The 18,293-nt window shown below is 41.5% G+C and overlaps 1 protein-coding gene across 2 annotated transcripts in view; it reads left to right on the top strand.

Annotated features, from left to right (window-relative positions):
• PIK3R3 (phosphoinositide-3-kinase regulatory subunit 3) overlaps positions 1–18,293 on the top strand; it is a 77,030-nt gene that overhangs the window by 50,694 nt on the left and 8,043 nt on the right. For both annotated transcript variants that reach the window (XM_068198614.1, XM_068198615.1), the window contains 8 exons: positions 9,287–9,398; positions 11,702–11,800; positions 13,238–13,418; positions 14,290–14,415; positions 15,177–15,319; positions 16,375–16,551; positions 17,027–17,101; positions 17,416–17,586. In XM_068198614.1, the coding sequence (XP_068054715.1) occupies positions 9,287–9,398; positions 11,702–11,800; positions 13,238–13,418; positions 14,290–14,415; positions 15,177–15,319; positions 16,375–16,551; positions 17,027–17,101; positions 17,416–17,586 (1,084 nt within the window). The remainder of the gene's footprint in view (positions 1–9,286; positions 9,399–11,701; positions 11,801–13,237; positions 13,419–14,289; positions 14,416–15,176; positions 15,320–16,374; positions 16,552–17,026; positions 17,102–17,415; positions 17,587–18,293) is intronic.

The raw sequence follows: 18,293 nt of genomic DNA, 5'->3' as shown, positions 1-18,293 counted from the left end.
AAGTAGGTTGCTGAGTAATGCTTAAGGAACAATCTCTGCTCATGTACTAAGTGCCCCTATGGAAATGAGTCAGATTGTCTTTTTTTCTTCTGCTTTTTATCACATTTCTTCTGACAGGTTAAAGTCTGCTCAATAGCTAAATAAGCAAGAATTCGCTTCTCCACATAATACAAACTACAGCAATGAGCAGGTGCTGGGTCCCCAAACAGTGTGAGGGGATGTAACTTCTTTAGAAGGTATTTTCATTGTCCTTCATGTTTGCTGTGTCCGCCACTCAACAAAGATTCTGCAGTGTTCCAGTGAATATATTCCAGTATCTTGAGTTTTTCTAGTTCTGAAGGAAAGTGTCTATATACAAGGAGCTTTACAAGGATTCATACAGTTAAAAAAAAAAAAAAAAGGCAAAGTGCAGGTGGTGCCTCTTGTAGCCCTTTCCAAAAAGGACTCCAGCTGCCCTGCTGAACACCAACCAGCTGCCTGGTGAATCCTGATGCCGAAGCACAATGAGCTCTGAAGCTTTCCTCTGGCTGAACAGGATCCAGGATCTTCACTGGCTTTGAGTGCAGCAGCACACTCAAGATGGATGCCTTCCATCCAGAGCACTTTAAAAAAGATGAAATACTTCAGCTGCTTCAGCCTGTGACTGCTTCCAGCATTCACCCAGAGTCTACTGGTTTTTGTGATTTTAGTGGTAGTTCATAGGAATGTTACTTCTAAAAGCAGATATTCCTGAAGATGACAAATAGTTACCTAGAAATGGCTTCAAAAACATCACATTTCTCTGCACAAAAGTTGGTGGGTTTGGAAGAATTGTAAAAATACCAATCTTCTCCTTAATATTGTTTGTTCCTTTGCTACAGAATAATTTGACTTTTGATTCAGTGTCACTTTGTGACTTGTACTTCAGGTCAGTTTTCTCCTTCCAAACATAATCCTTTCCTTTTTTTTTTCCCTTTTCCTTTCCTAACTTTCTGTTAGTTTCTTCTAATCCTTGAAAGAAGAAAACTGGAACCATGTTTTTAGGTTTTTACCTTCTGTAGCCTCATCCTAACTTTGTCTCTGGAGTCCCTAAAATCTGATGCTGCACACAATCATATTTTCTTGTGGAGGAATTCTTTCCTTCCTTGCATGCCTCCCCTTAAAAAACCCAAACGAAACCCCTGAAAGCACAGCTGCTGCAGTGGAGCTCAAGAACATTTGCTGTAATGGGGGGAAACGTGTCTCACTGTTGACATGTGGGGCTTTCTGAGTGTGAGCAGTAGGGCTTACACTCAACACCTGTCCCAGGAAAATGTCTTGGAGATAAAATGGATGAGAAGTTCATTGACAATATTGAACTTGAGCCTGTAAGTTCTGTAGTCTGTTAGAAGCTGAATTTGTACATTGCAATTGAATTTCCCAGGCTGTATTTCTGTACTGCGTTCTGTACTCCTGCTGCTCTGCCCTGTGTAGTTGTCCTGAGGACATTGTCAGAATCTACATCGTTGGCCCCCAAGGAACTGCTCCCAAGTGTCCAATTAGAATTCTTTGGTGGTTTTGGCTTCGTTACCCTGATTCATCTCCTATCTCCAAGAGTGCCTCTTGAAGGATACAAGGCGGCTTGAATCAATGAGATGAGTGTTTAAGATCCTTTCAGTTTTGAAGGGTACAGTACAGTCTCACTGATAAGTTTTGGGGCAGTGAGAGAAGTTAAGCTGCTGCTCTGAAATGGATTTCATTAAAATACTTTGAAGATCAACATGTACTGAGTAAGGAGATTAAATCTGAGCATGAGCAATGGCCAGGCTTGACTCTTCCATGTCTGCTCTGAACCTCCCCTTCTGCTGCAGGCACTGTGTGGGATCCCATGGATTGGGATTTCTGCCTCAGTGGAGCTTCCTTCAAAATCAAGGTTCTTAAAAACGATGACTCATGACAAAGTGTACAACAGATTCCCTCTGAATACTTTTTTACCTTCAAATTTCTTCTGGAGTCTTGATTTAGAAATGCACCTTTTGATCTTGATTTAGATGGCTCACTCTTAGCAATTTAGGTGGTGTTGAAATATTTGTGCTTTGGTAACTAGAAAATGGTTTGACATAGCACAAGGACGGGTATTGTATGAGGAACAATTTTACATACTGCTCTGAAAGATTGGAGCTGGTGGTGAGCTGAAATAAAATGCTGCTTAGAGCAGCAAGAATCGTATGCATTTGCAGCTGTATTATTATTTTTAAATAGCCTCTTGTGCAGCAAACTTCTCAGTAGCACCAGTTATTTCTGTGAACTGGATCCCCTGTGAGATTTGTACCTGACATATGGATGGATGATTAGTCTTTGAAATACCTGAGGAAAACAGCCCTGAGCTGTTTTAAATTATTTATTATTTAAAATTAGTTATTATTTAAAAGATCTTTTTCTCTTGGCTTTGGTATGTCTCCTAGCCATAGCTGTCACTGCTTGGGCCTGAGTTCATTCCATCTCTTCTACAATGAAAAGCCAGTTCTTCGTTCTCAATCACTGTGGTTCTTTGTTTATTCTAAATTTTGTGTTTTCCTTGCTCTTCTCAAAAAATATCTTCCTGCATAGTGAGCAAAGAGTACTTTTAATAGTGTTCTGAAGACTCTGCCTCTGGAGGAGTAGAAAACATGCTATGGTATTTCTTCTGTTTAAGGCAGATGAGGAACTGCTTTACTTAGAAAGCAAAAAGGGAAACTCTTTGCTCCTTGCACTTTACATTTACTTTTGCTCTAGAGTCTTCTTGACCTGACATTTGATACTGTAAAGTACAGTATTCTTGGTGAATATCTGAAATTTTCATGGCAATAAAATGTCTGTCATGGACTTTCATCCAGAGTTGGCAAAAGCCCGGGGCTGCTGTTTACATGATAAAGTTATTCCTTCCTTGTGTGAGCCAGGCATGTCGTGCTGGGTAGTGATAATCTTTGAGTGATGAAACATGGCAGAAGTTCTAAAACCTCTCCAGTTCATTAAGAGTGTGCTAATTATACCTGGTAGGTGAAAGAGGACTTATCCTTTTCATTCTCCTCATGTTAATTTCGGGACTGCCACCTCAACCCTGTTGATTGCGGAACCTCTGACATTGCTGTAGCTTTGCAGAAGTTAACTGGGCTCTGGGTTGGAAGGAAAACAGTTTTTCTTTGGACAGTGAAAATAACTGGGAAGCTGAGTTTTTTTTGGCTTTGCACCTTCATGCAAAGACTGGAATGAAGGGGAGGAGCTGTGTTTTGGTACAGAAGTCAAAGATCCCCATGTCATTTATCTGACTGTGAACATCTTCCATTTCTTATGTCTCAGCCCATGAAGTAATAGGGCTTGCAAAGTAGTGAAAGATGCTTTTGAAATGCCCAAAGGAATGCTGAATTTCATCCAGCCTCTTCACACACTGTTGTTGTCCCCTGTTCTGCAGGTGCCTCAGTGCAGATAATTTTTAACCTGTGCAGTAGCTGTGGATGCTCATGAGGAACAGAGTGCAGCAGAAGCCTGTCAGGTTGTAGGAGGTGAAATGGTGATTGGGAAGTGTGGGAGAGAGCTAGATAGCTAGGGAGTTTTCAAACAAAACAGATCTTTATCAAAAAAGCCAATTAATAAAAACTGAAATATTTCTTAAAGGTGTTGTTTTTTATGGAAGTTCATAGAAACATAAGCAAAGCAATAACGGGAGTGTTTTCATTGGAAGCCTGCCTGGCCTTCCGCCAACTTGTCTGCTGCTTTCTGTAATGAGATATTGAAAGACTTCAATTCTTTGACTATGTCTTACTCCTTGGCATCTGGCCTATTTTGGGGGAGGAGGGTGAAAATGTGAGCATGCCTGAGGTTCTGTGGCCAGCAATAATTCCATCAAGGTTCTTCCTTCCCCATTCCCAGAGCAGTTCTCTGTGCACATTAGCTGCTCTTTGAGGAAGGGCAGCTTCGAAGGGCATCGGTGCTCAAGGCTCTGCAGAAGGGGTCTTGGCAGGAGAGCTGGGATGTGGAGCTGCCAAGATCATTTACCTGCCAGTGCTGGGAATGAGCTGCTGTCAGCAGGTGTGCCCGACCCTCCTCTTTGTCAGCTGGAAAACCTCTGCAGAAGCCTGTGCTTTTTTCACAGATACCTTTGAGGGGTTCTCTTGCAGCAGGGACAAGTACAGGACTCCTGAGGGAGGGAGGGAAAGATTTTGAGGCTTTGCCTGAAATGCGTTAGAGAAATTGAGAAGAGTGTTTGAGAAATTGAGTAAGACAGCAGAGAGCAGTTAAAGATTGGGGTGAATTTTTCTCTTCAACAAAGCTAGCCTACATTTTCATTCCAAGTCTTCATCTCTATCTCCAAAGGGAAAACTCTTCTCTCCTTGAGGACTATGTCATTAAAATGTTAGCTGGCCTAACCACAGATTACTTGCATGTTTCCATAGCAATGACACTTTGTAGAGCTTTATATTACACTTTGCAGGGTATCTACTGTACATCAGCCTTTTTGAAGCTGAGTAACTGTCTTGGAAATCCTCTGATCTGTTTTCTGCTTGTCACAATGTAGAGAGAGAGTAGATTGAGAGCATCAGAAAGAAGGCTAGTAAACAAGCCCATGAAAGTGCTGCAGGACTTAAAATTGGCTTTATCAGAGTACTTGGTAGTTGTGATTATTTGTAACAGTAAGCTAGATTTAATGCTACATTTAAACCTGCTATGCTCCTAAGTATCTGGTTTGAAGCTCTTGGAAAATACTGGAAGAAATAAGTTGTGGAGCCATTCTTGGACTAAGTGGCATCTGCCTTAAAAGTGAAAATTAGAGTTTAATTAACTGGCAGGTTAATTTTGTATGCAAATACTGCAGCCAGGGAAGAAACAGCCTGCTTGACTGGATACTGCATGGGATATAGCACTTGGATAACCGAGGCATTCTTCCTCTTTTCCTCCTGAATCAGTGCCATTGAAAACCCTCACACACAGGGCTTGGTGGCTCTTAGATCATGTAAACTTGTAAAATTTTTCATTCAAAACCTGACTGGGGAATGTGTGTATCTCATTGAAGTCACGACCTACTTCACTGCAGTTAAATTCAGGACCAATATAGCCCACGATTTTTTACGAGAGACTTTAAAAGAAATACAGCAGCGTTGGACTTCAGACACTTGCCAGCTCTCCTGCCTGCCTGGGTGTTGGAGGCGCTTTGAATTTCAGAGAGTCAGCTCAGTTCAAGTCACGAGTCACCTTTATAAAAAACAATTCTGCACAGTCAAGAGAGCATCCCAAAACTACCTTTGGCAGAGCCCAGGCCATGGGCCATGGTCTCTCCAAGGCCCTGCATGGCAGCTGTGGGAGCAACTCAGCTAGAGGTACCTGCTGGAAATGGCACAGCAGCCTTCAGGGCCTGACATCAGCAACATCCGATCCCGCGCCCTGCACGCGCTGGCTGCCATCCCTCTGCTCCATCACCAGCTCATTTTTATTTCCCCCTTCTAAGTGACACTGAGCTGGGATTGGGATTTAGCTCAAGCTAGTCTGCTTGGGAAAGCTAGAAAGAGGGAACTAGAGTTGCTAAAGAAATTAAAACCAGATATGCCCGTGAATGCATGAGGGAGAGCCAGTCTGCTCTTATTGCCAGGCAGTCACTGAGGACTGAACCTGATCTTTGGGATGTTCTCATGTGGGAGTGAAGGTTACAACTGAGCTGTCACCTTTTGGGGTTTGGAAAGATCTGTACTCTAAAGCTGTCCTAGAGACATGGTAAGGGGAGGATGCTTGTGTATCTGGTGCAAAGAGAAAGTTCTTTATTAGAACGGATAGATCTGTTGTGCTGTTAATCACTCGTGATTAGTGTTTCTCTCCCTGGAAAAAAGAGGCAAGAAACCATCAGGATCATTCACTTTAATCAGAGCTGGTTTTGAGATAAACTAAAATTGTGCCTGTGGCTAGATCAGAATTGGACTCAGTGACGTGGAAAGAAACATGGCTGCTCTTGGAAGCATTTCTGTTGACTTCAAGCCAGTCTTATCTTACTTTACCTCTAGGATTTTAGATCTCTAATATTCATTGAGTTGGGTATATAAAACTGGATTGTTTTGAATTTAAAATCAAAATCTGTGGACTCTTCAAGTCTCTCTGTAGTTTCTCATAGAAATGGCACAGGATTTCTCCTAGCAGGGTTGTTAGTACCATCTAGGTACTAAGCAAAAACTTCTTCAGGATGCCTCTCCTAGCAACCTCTTGGGCCAGCATTATGCGAGCAGCAGTGTGGTGGATGCTGCTCTGTTGCTGTAGACTTGCCATGCCATTACAGAATATTCCCCTTTGTTATCACAGGCTGTGAGGTTTTTAAACTACCTTTGTGAGTGTTCTTCGTTTGTACAGACTAAAGTCTATGGACTGAGAGGGTAGCCAAGAAATGCTGAAATGGATGGGCATGTTGGCCTATAGGGTAAAGCAAGAGCAAGGGCCTGGTTCTGTATCCAGTACAGGGCAAAATCTATTATGACTCAAAGAGCTCGAAGCCTTGAAAGTAAAGAGTTAGATACATAGCTGTCTGGAAACAGGATCCACCCTTGCAAATAGTTTTGTATTTTTGAAATGTGCAAGCTATTAAAAAGCATTTTTCAAAAGTCTATTGTGTAAAGAACTGGCTTCCATGAGTCAGGTTTTACAGGAACTGGTCCAAGCCTTATTCTTTTCCCTGAAAGAATTTCCTTCCAGTTTTCTCATGAAGAATGAAGTTCTGTAGGCAACGTCCTGATAGTGAGAACTGATATCTGCCTATTAAGGGAAAGGAGAAACTCCCACCTGTAGTAGAGACACTTGGTATAATGTCCCATTCCTTACCTTTCTGGTCTTTGTTTGCTTTTCTGTACGCAGTGCTTTGGAGTGAGCCCTAACAAAGCTGCCAAATAATCCCACAGAGTGTATAAAGGAGCAAGACTTAATCTTACAAGGAGGGCTAGAGAAGTATTTAAGTGTCCTAGAGAACACTTGAAAACCCCTTCTGTAAAGCCCCTACTACCAGTGTAAAACAGGCTTTTTACACTGTAAAATACCTTGAAGTTGTTGATATGTCCAGGCCTTAATTTGAAGGTCCCTTTGAAATAATTGCAGATGCGGGTGCAGTTTTCTAAGAACTCTCTGCACTTTTATGTGTTTTTAATGTAAAACCTAATATGCTTTTTGATGACTCAGAGCCTACAAAAGATTCTGAAGCAAATCTGCAGGTTTTCTGACCTCAGATTTACAGTGACACTGATGAGATTCAGAACTGCTGTAGCTGTCCCATCCCAGATGTGATGTTGGGAGCAGGGAGGACCTGATGACATTTCTTAATTCAGGAACTTTGAAAGGGGTAGATGGAACAGCCCAGTGAATGCAATTGATTCCACAGGCTTAGCCTGGATATGTGTTCCTCTAACCCTGGATGGGGCTGGGAGCTTCAAGGAAAGTAGGGTTGGAGCCATGTCTTACTCTCAATGGTGCTTTGTGCAAATACTTGTGCACTACACAAACAACTGTAGTAGTTAAGCTAGGAATAACTGAAGCTTCCTAACCAGGAAGGTACTTCACAGAATCTGAAGGCTTTCACCTTCCTTTTACAACAAGACCTGTTATTGCCTCACTAGATGTGTGCACACCTGAAAGTTCCCAGCTCACCCCATAAAAAGAACCTGTATGCTACAGTTTAATGCTCGGTCCCACAGAATGAATGCTGCTATCTGAATCAGGTGTTTGGTCAGCAGCCCCAGGGTGCAAACGTCTGGGTCAAGGTTCAGATTTAGTTTAGATTGGCTCAATTAAAGCATCTACTGGTTTGTCAGAGAACAGTGAAGTTACTGTGTTGGATATTCAGCATGAAATGGTATTTGGAACTGCAGTTGGAAGCCTGTTTTCTCTTCTTTAATGTGGGAGGTGTGGCTCAGAGGTGAGCAGCTGGATGGTGCCAAGTAGCACACCTTTCAGTGCTAAGCCATTCCGTGCTGAAGCTGGAGATCAAAATCTTCTTTCTGCTGCCTTTATTTGTGTTTCTGTGTGTACATGGGGATTGTGCATCTGAAAGATGGCTGTTGTCACTGTGTCATGCCTGCTCTCTGATGCTTGTGTAATCTGATGGCAAGGGCACAGGGCTGGGAGCAGATGTTCAGGGTCTGACTTAGAAGCATGCTAGCAAATCAATGTGTGTAGCTGCTCTCTTACTCTGAATGAGAATGTGACCTGTCCCTCTGGAAAACACTCTCATGAAATGCCTAAAAAATGCTCATTTTCGGTGGCAGTGTTCCTGATGAAGTATCCAGTCTTTGCAAAACAGGGGAGAGCATTCAGGACACCTTTCCCAAAGAAAATAAGAAAGAAAATGTATAATACATTTCTGCTCATAGACCAGTCTCTACCAATATGTGAATGTGCCTGTGGCTGCTGAATTACTGATTCAGGGCTTACAGTCAGGTTCATGATAAAGTTGTTTGAGCAATAACTGACCAAACAGAAACAGCTTTGGTATCTTGTATGCCCTTACATTGTGTAACCTATTTTGAGAATGGAAGTAAAAGCCATTCATATGTGCCATGAATTCAGGATAGGGGAGTTCTGGGCAGGCGTGCACCAGCCCTGCAGGTGTGCAGTTCTGCCTGTCTGTTGGGCATCTGTAGCATCCCCTTTCCTTTAGTAAACACTCAGCTTGCACTTCAGCAAAGCAGTGCAGGCACTCTGTTATCTATTGTCCCCTGTCCTCTTCCCTTATCACCTCATGTCCTGTACTACTCAAGGAGTCACAGCTTTTGTTCCAAACAGGAGCCTAAATGACAAACCCAGAGTAAAATGCGAACCTTGAGTCTGTGACAGAGACGGCCCTGCCCAGCCACCACTGCTCTCCAGCAGTGTTTTTCCCTCTGAAGAGTTCACCTGTTTGCTCTTGTGGGCTGGCTTCAGAGCTGCTGATGCCTGAGCAACTGGAGTTTTTCCATAGTGGTGCCCAGTGCTCTCCAGGCTGTGGCTTTCAAACACAATACACCTTTGTCATTTGTTTGGAGCTTTAGGCGGCACCTGCCCTTGTAGTCATGCCTGCACCAGTCTTCTTTTAACAAAAACTCACATTTCCTCATACTCCTTACTTTTCCCCTCCCTCAAGCGTTTGATACTAAAAAATCTCAGATCACAGTGGAACAGTTGACTTCAGACTTCCTTTAAGATTACAAGTTCCATTTGGTTTGAGAGAGCTTGAAAGCTGAGTTCAAGAAGCACATTTTCTCTTGTTTTTTTTTTTTTTTCTGTAGTATTTCATTAACAGTTTAGTGATTATTTTCTCTTGTTTACCTTCTGTTAATCTGTTTTTCAGCTCTTCCTCCGAAGCCCCCCAAACCAATGACTCCAGTCAATACAAATGGAATAAAGGACAATTCCAGTTTCTCTCTGCAGGAAGCAGAGTGGTACTGGGGGGACATCTCAAGGTAAGCAATATTGTTAGAATATATTAATTAAAATGTATTAATATATATTGTCAAAAATAGGATAAGCCTGCTAGAATTCAGGACAAAAAGAACATGCCTATTTCAGGCAGCATTTCACTGGAAGGGAATGCTTTAGGACTATGCTTGGCAAAGCACCTAAGTGAAAGTATTCAGCTGGATTCAGGATATTTAAGTTGTTCTTCTAGTGCAGATGTTGCCAGTCTTGGTGACAGTAATTTTTGAGTTTCTAAATTTGCCCACATATACAGTCTTTAAAAAGAAGATAAGTGCTTCTGAATCTGATATTTAATAAAGTGTTGTAAGCATGCAATCCTGGAATGCATGCAGTTCAGCAAAGTTTCAGTATAAAAATAGTATTTCAGGATAAAAGGAGTTGCAGTCTTAGTTTTGGTTTCTTTAACGTTTGTTTAAAATTTCAGCTATATTAATTTCTATTACATGGTGATATGAAAAATAGCTCTTACAAATGCTAACCATCATCCAGCCATACTGAGCAGATGATAGAGACACATATCAAACAAATTAAGTTTTGCCTCTTAAGAAAAGCCTTTCCTATGCACTTGAGAAAATAGATTGCTTGTGCTAGGTTCAGAAAATGAAAGGCCTGTTTTTATATACTTAATTACATAAAAGAACTGAAATGTTCAGTCATCTCTTACCCTCTTAAGGCACTTTTGAAGAGTCTAGAATTTGGAGCTGGAAGAAGACAGGCAAGTGTGCTGGGAGTGTGATCAGGAATTGCTCAAACTTGTGCACATAATACTTTGAAGCACTTTGGCAGATAGAGGCATGAAGAGTGTGTTTGCCACATGAGCTCACTGACGTTCTGAGAGGGGAAATAAAGTTTTCATATCTTTATTGTACCACCCTTATCTTTTTATAAGGCAAACCCTCATAGATCTTGCTTTTGAAGGGCCTTGGCAGAGATATTTTTCTGTTAATTTTAAGCTGGAGCAGAGTGGAAAAACCTGATCACAAAACCCACTAGGCACAGTTTGTTTAAAACTGCTCAATATTGGTATCAGTTTATTGACTGTGGATTTGTCCATCAATTACCAGTGCCCATGATGGCAGGAGCTAATGCACTGCAAATCGCATTGGAGTGGCTTTATTAGATTTAAACTTGATACACGCTTATGTAAAGATGGAATTGTTTATGACACTGGTTTGGCAGCCAGCAGCTACAGGCTGCGTCAGGCTAGCAGGGCAGGAGCAATGTTTTTCAGTCAAGAACTTGTGCTGAAAATTCTGTCATGAGCTCCAGGGTGCAACTTGCAGGCCCAAACCTGTAGGTCATTATGTGGCCATTCAAAAAGGACTTAGCTGGGTCCAATCTGTAAAATGGTCCGAGAGGAGTAAATGGATATGAGCATGTGATACTCAGTAGGAGTCCGTTTTACTAACAGAATAGTTTTCAGGTAGCTAAATCAAAGCTAAGGCTATTCTTTTGTTGTTCTTTTGAATACTTTTGTTCCTTAGTATTTGAACAAAAAACCTGCTGTTTATTTTTCTTCGTAAGATTCAGCTAGGCTTCCTACAGCACCTAAAAAATGTTGAGGCTACTTGAGAAACTTTCGTTTCCAAATGATTGTATTAAAAAGTGCTTAGGGCTTCCAAAACCTTTGAGGGAGCTGTTATAAAGTGAGATACATAATCTGGGTGAAATGCTCATAAGTAAGATGCATATCTCTGCAGCTGAAATAATTTTCTTAATGCCTACAGGTACTCACTTTCACTAAAAGATTTCTTGGTTTAGCTTAAAGCTCTGGACTGAGTATCCTTCTGCCTCAGTTGTAAATAAGGAAAAGTTGCAGTGAAGCTAGCAAGGTTGTAGTGGTTTAAAAGGGCTGTAAATAAGATCAGAGTTAAGCCAATAATGAGCCTCTTGAGACTAAAACTGTGCTAAACTCTAGGCACCTTTGAGCTGTGATTCTAGAGACGAGGTCTTAAGAGGTCAGGACTGGCTTCTCAAAGGGCACCTGTTCCAGTGTGGACTTTAAAACCGGAGCAGATTAAAGGGAAAGGTTGTGAACTGAGTCACAGCTGCTACTGTTGTTTAAACAGAGACTCCTTCCTAAGTGGCAGTTGACTGCAGCTACTTTTCTTTAGTGCAGCTACACAAGTTGAGGCTTGCTTTAGGTGGCCTAAAAAACTGGAGAGCCTGAGCGTGACAGAAGATTGAACTCTGCAGACGTTGGTGTTACTGGGTCAGATGTTTCACCTGTGGCAAAGGTGGTCATGTCCTTAGCACTTCTAATTTTGCCTCCCTTTCCATTCTCCAGGGAAGAAGTCAATGATAAATTACGAGACATGCCAGATGGAACATTCCTGGTGCGCGACGCATCGACCAAGATGCAGGGAGACTACACTCTGACACTGCGGTGAGCGCTGAGCACTTGTGGTCCCCTCAGCAAAACCCTGAGGAGCTGTTGCCATTCCAGTGACAGCCCTGGCTGTGTAAAGCTCATGTGGCTCAAGCTGAGAGATGTTCCCAGTTCTGCACATCACAGAACAAGCAATAATAAAGAGCCAGGTCTGACAGTCAGTTCTGCTCTGTGCATTGAGTTCTGCCCCTCACTCAGTACTACCCTGAGGATCTCTGTGTAGATGAGATGGGACTCAGGGAGGAGAGCTGCTCATGAATGCTTCATGGTTTCAGAACTGCTAAGGTAAAAAGTGTTTGTAAACCAGGCCTTTGATTAATGGGAGAGTGTTGAATACCTCATCAGTGTGCAGCTCTGGAGAACTGAACAATGTCTTGGTAAAAAGAGTATCTTGTGCTTTCTGATCTAAAATTTAGGGAATATTGATTTGGAACCATGTTCTTTTCTTCGTGTCTGCGCGTGGCAGGTTTCCCAGAGCTGCCCCAGCCCTGTCTGCTGCAGTTAGGCAGAAACCTCATGTGACTGCCTCTGGTGCCTTGCCCAGCCTGCCCAGCCACTTGCCTCTGACAGGCTCCCAAGGTTGATTGTTAGGGACAAGCAGGTGAGGCACTGAAGCCACAGCCTTTGTAGCACACCCTTGGGAGTTACTGTGATATGGCAGGTACTTGATCCCACCTTGAAATTCCATTGCCTTAGTGGTAGGTTTGATCCCAAGGGTGTAGTTAAAATTCTGCTTTAACTTCTGCCTCCAAATTCACAGCCTGTGTGCTGTTTGGCATTATTTGGTTATTTTACTGAATTCTACTGAATTTTCATCTTTAGAAGGCAAAATTTTAAGTGCAGGAGAAGGACAGAACAGTGTCTAAACAGTCTGTTGTTGGAACAAAAGGAAGAAATAAGCACTATATTTGGGGAAACAACTAGAATGTATAAATCTGGATAACTACATTTACAACCATCTTGTAATCCTCAAAGGATTTTGTAAATTCATGTATCCTGTATTAGCACCCATAACTCAAAAATATTCATTAATAATTGTATAAATCTATATTCTGTTGTATACTGTTAGTGACCCTGAATTGCAGGAAATTATGGATTTAGGTTTTCTTACAGCTCCTTTATTCAGCCTTCAGCATTCTCCTTTTCCCTTGCAAAACTTCTGGCAAAGCTAGGACTTAAATACCATAAGCTGGCTCCAGAATGAACACATGGGAAGAGATTTACTTTGGGCTTTGCTCCTGTTCAAATAATCTGATGATAATTCTGTGTGTATTGACTCTTAAACTACTTAATACTACTGCTGTGTAAAGAATCACTGTGAAGGTGTGCAGTGTGGGAGCCACTGGCCCAGGAATTTCACTGGTGTCATCAGCCTTAGAGCTGCTGAGGGATGGGAGGGACACAGTAAAACCTCTGAATGACTCTACTTTACAGGAAGGGTGGCAACAACAAACTGATAAAGATCTATCATCGGGATGGAAAATACGGCTTTTCTGATCCACTGACATTTAATTCCGTTGTGGAGCTCATTAACCACTACCGCAACGAGTCCCTCGCTCAGTACAACCCCAAGCTCGATGTGAAGTTGATGTATCCCGTGTCACGGTACCAGCAGGTAAGGGCTTCATCAGACCCCAATGGCTTTTAGTGCAGACAAGAAAAAAAAAAGCAGATGTGTATATAATTTTGGGGTTTCTCTATGAATAGCATTATTTGGTTGGGTTTGTGTGTGTGTGTGTGTGTGTGGTTTTGTTTGTTTTGTTTGGTTGGTTTTTTTGAAAACAGGGCAGAAAAAAGGTGAATTTTCATATTTGGCCTCACTTGCATCTTCCAAATAGTCTAACCATCCAAGCTGCTACATTTTATCAGGTTTCCAGTCTCCATCTGAGCCCAACAGAGAATTTAAACCCTGACAGGCAGCAGAGTTGAACCTCTGAGAAACTTTTTAATTTCTCAATGGACCCTTGTGAACCCACTGAGCACTGTTGTTAGCCAGTGCTACCCATATGAGCTGTGCAGCTGCTCACTCTGTGCATAGTCATCTAAATTTTTCAAGTACATATTTTAAACTTTTATTCAGTAGCCCAAAACACATTTTTGCATTAAGGAAAAAGAACTTCAGAGCTTTTTAGAAAAGAAAAAAAAAACCAAAAACAACTATGATCTTTAACTGAAGAGTCCAAGCAATTTGCTTCCTTCTTTCTTGAACTGGGGATAGCAATCCTGAAAGTAAGGTGTGGTATGTTTTTGGAAGTTTAGGATTTTGGCATGGCTCTTGGTGTCCCATAGTTCCAGTTCCTTGTGTCTGTAAACTGTGAAACATGTTGCACAAAGGAAGGCAGATTTAGACACAGTGCTCTCTAGAAACTGGATTATAAAACATGATGCTAATATCTGTAAAATGCAAATATGCATAAGTGGACAAATGAATACTCTTAAGGAAAAGCTGCTTTGCTTGAAGACTTAACAGCTCTTTGTATGTGCAGGATCAGTTGGTGAAAGAAGATAATATAGATGCAGTAGGTAAAAAGCTTCAAGAATACCATGCTCAGTATCAGGAAAAGAGCAAAGAGTATGACAAATTGTATGAAGAATATACCAGAACATCCCAGGTTGGTGTGCTTTGGCTCTTTATAGAGTGTGTTTATTGTTGTTTAAAAAGCAAAGAAAATTATTTTAACCTGTTAAGACTAATAAAGGCAATATAAGGAAAAATCTTAGTAAATTGTGGAATACAGCAAGGAAGTTTCATATTTGATGGAAACAGGGAATATTGTTTGTTGCTCATAGTCCTAGAGGTGTGGTGTGGGACAAGGAAGAAAGAGGAGCTGAACTTTTTAGTATAAGGTAAGGCTGTGGAGAAGGCCAACACTTAGAAGCTTTACACTGCAGTTTCTTCCTTGGCTGCTCAGTATTTCCAGCTGCCACATGCTGCAGTGAGAGTTGTAGAGGGGTTTGTCCAGGCTTTTTGTGAAATCATGTGCAAGTCAGTTACCAGATATTATGCATTAAGGAAGCGTGAATACGGTATTCGGACTGCTTCTTGTAAAATAAGATAGTTCATATATGGGGAGGAGGTTTGCTGGCAGTCTTCCTGCAAACTAAGATGGAAAATATGACTAAAATGTTTGAGGGGTTTGCAGCCTAGGAGAGAGCATTGTGTAGGGGAGGAGGGTAGACTTACAGGGAGTAAGTCTGCCCAGTTCTTTCCTGACCCTACTCAGACATTTGACTGAATTCAAAGCTGATTAATCCTATTTTAACTTAGTGTGGGAAAAAATGTCACGTTCTCAGTCAGTTTAGGGAACGCAGTCGAGTCTTCCGTTGTCATCTGTATTATGAACAAATGATGAAGGACTCTTTCCTTGCACAGGAAATTCAGATGAAGAGAACTGCAATCGAAGCATTTAATGAAACAATTAAGATATTTGAGGAGCAGTGCCACTCACAAGAGCGATACAGCAAAGAATACATCGAGCGATTCCGCAGGGAGGGCAACGACAAAGAAATTGAGCGGTGAGCTCTCAGGTTATGTTTGCTTACCTGGAAGAAGTGGTGTCCACACTGACACTGCCATTACAGCATCATATAAACCACTTTGTAAGCTCAGTGTTTTCTGAAACCTTCCCTCAAGGTATCTCAGCCTTCGGTAAAGCTCTTTTCTCTTAAGGAATTGCAGAGCTGGGAAATCTCTGGGTTATCCTCTCTTAACTTCAGTAAATCAAGGTACTGTGATGAGGACCAGGAAAGAACAGGAAATAATGATTTAATTTGCTTATCCCATTTTTATTTAGATTTGCTCAGAATATAATTCAGAGAACTCTGTACTTGCAAACTGTGGAATATACATAAATCTGGTAAATCTCATTGTCCATACTCGGTTTTAGTCACTTTCAGAGAAGATTAGTTTAGTAACTGTCATCTAACAAATTCAGTGAATGCATTGTTTGAAACTGCCTTTCCAAGAGGGTATTAGCAGAAAAAGCTGGATCTGGGCCTTTGAAGAAAGGCCAGGTATAGTGCCTCACTTGACATAGTGCTTTATGAACCACCTTAAGGAGGTTTTTGGAGCAGAAGCAGTTACCTGTACCAATCTCACTATGCACTTGGGGTGCTTCATTCTAAGTAAAGACAATTAACAAGATGTCATTTTCCTGAGTCACACAAAACCTGCAAACTAATCTTGAATGAAGAGACAGGCAGCATTACTTCATGGTAGCTCTTGATAGTAATTAAAGTTTGCATTTAAAATCTTGCTATTGCTGATACCTGTGGTGGGCTCATATAATTGATATAACAAAAACTGAATCTGACAGTGAAGGAGGAATCTGTTCTAGCTTACCTTCCTACAGAAAATTTCTTCCCGCATCCCTGCCAGAAGGAGATACATTAGGGCAAACTGAAGGTTGCAGGCCCTCTGGCAAGAGGTCTCTCCTGTCACTCATACAGTAATTTTCATGTAAGGCTGAGGTGGTCAAAGGGAGGAGTTGCTCCTGAGTAGGTGAACCTGAACCTGAGTAGGTTCAGTCCTTCTGGGCTGGTTTCACCTCTTCTCTTATGCTCATTTGCAGGATAATGATGAACTACGAAAAATTAAAATCACGCCTGGGTGAGATCCATGACAGTAAAATGCGCCTGGAACAAGACTTGAAGAAACAAGCTCTGGACAACAGGGAGACTGATAAGAAAATGAACAGCATCAAGCCTGACCTAATTCAGCTCCGCAAAATCAGAGATCAGTATCTTGTGTAAGTAAGCCTGACCCATACCTCAGAATAATGTCTCTGATGAATCTGATTAATGGCTGTTTCCATCAGGATAATGATAGTTTAATTTTCTTTTCATAACCAGTGTTCTATGGATGTTCAGGTGCTACAGTCTGGCAGGGGATGCCTGAGAGCTGGTTGGCCTATTCATGACTTCATTATTTAAAGAACCAGCCACAACTAGGTGCACAATCTGCAACTCCTGTAAATAAAGAATTTAAGAAAAATTAGTTATAAACAAAACCTGTGGTTGCTAATACAACAGATGGTAGTAGTTTTTTTCTGCTAGGTGTCTCAGATGTTTCTTATACCCACACTTGATTTCACCACCCTTATCCAGTTCCTAATGTCCCTGGGCTGGATACAGACTGTTTCTTCTGTGTCTGAACTTCAGCTTGCTCACTAAGAAAAACCCATACATGTGCTCTGATGTATTAATCTTCTCTTCTTCTGGCAGATGGCTCAATCACAAGGGGGTGAGACAGAAGCGAATAAATGACTGGCTGGGGATCAAAAATGAAAATATTGATGAGTAAGTGTCACTATACATATGATTTTATTGAGAAGTGTTCCATTAGAAAGTGTTTTTTCTTGTGAGGTTGGTAACAAAACCACCAAATTCTCAATAAAGGACTGGAGTCATGTGATGTCATGTGAGGCAGCAACTCTGCTGAAACATGTAGGATTAAAATTAAGATCTGAATGGAAGTCTTTAATATATATGTTCGTTAGAAGCCGGAGCTTCCAATTTTAGCAATTCTGTTATCTCTTTGTATGATTTCTGTGAAAATAACTCTGCTTATTAGCTCCTTTACTGATCACTGGTTAACAAATGTATCCTCTCAGCACATACTTTGTGAACGAAGAAGATGAAAACCTGCCACATCATGATGAGAAAACTTGGTTTGTTGGGGATCTCAACCGTGTCCAAGCGGAAGACTTGCTCTGTGGGAAACCTGACGGAGCATTTTTAATTCGCGAGAGTAGCAAGAAAGGATGTTACGCTTGTTCTGTGGTGTAAGTCTGTTTTCCTTTTTGTTCTAACTACTCAAATCATAAATCTCTACCAAAGCTCTTTATTTTGGAGAACAAAAGCCAGGCCTAGCTTAGGCCTACCCATTGGAATGTGTAGCATGTTTGCAGGAAGACCGGCACGGTAAAAGCTTTCTAACAAAAATGTGCTTTGAATGTGCAATAACTGTAGTCCTGCAGCCTCTGCAGTTCCCACAGTAGTTAGTACAAAATTCTGAAGTATCCCAACTTGAAACTCTGTAGTAAGGGCCTACGTTAGGGCCTAATTCTCCCATATTCTTCCCTGCTAAGGTGCAGATGGGAAGAAGTAAAGCAGGGCTGTAAAGGTGTGGCATCCTCTATTCTCATTTTCAGACATGCCCAACTCTAGATCTTTTTCTTGTATGTGTAAGGTAATGGTGATGCTTCAGAGGATTATTTGTGAGCAGTAGTTGTGGTGACATTCACACAGCCTTGCATTGATTTCTTGTATTTCACTTCATTTTATGCTGGTGTAATGAAGGTCAGAAATACTCCAACTCCATTATCTAAAAATCCTTCAAGCTTGTCCTGGAGTCCAAAATGGCTTTCACTGATTTATTTCACATGAGGTTAATTGCTTCTGAGCACAAGTCTGAGAAATGAATATATGAAGGTTTAGCACCTCAAGGTAACTGAAGACTGTAGTACCTGCTGTGTTCATTGTTCTGTTC

Source organism: Anomalospiza imberbis, chromosome 9 (genome assembly GCF_031753505.1).
Source record: "Anomalospiza imberbis isolate Cuckoo-Finch-1a 21T00152 chromosome 9, ASM3175350v1, whole genome shotgun sequence".
NCBI lineage: Eukaryota > Metazoa > Chordata > Aves > Passeriformes > Viduidae > Anomalospiza > Anomalospiza imberbis.
This window is presented reverse-complemented; position numbering and strand designations above follow the sequence as displayed.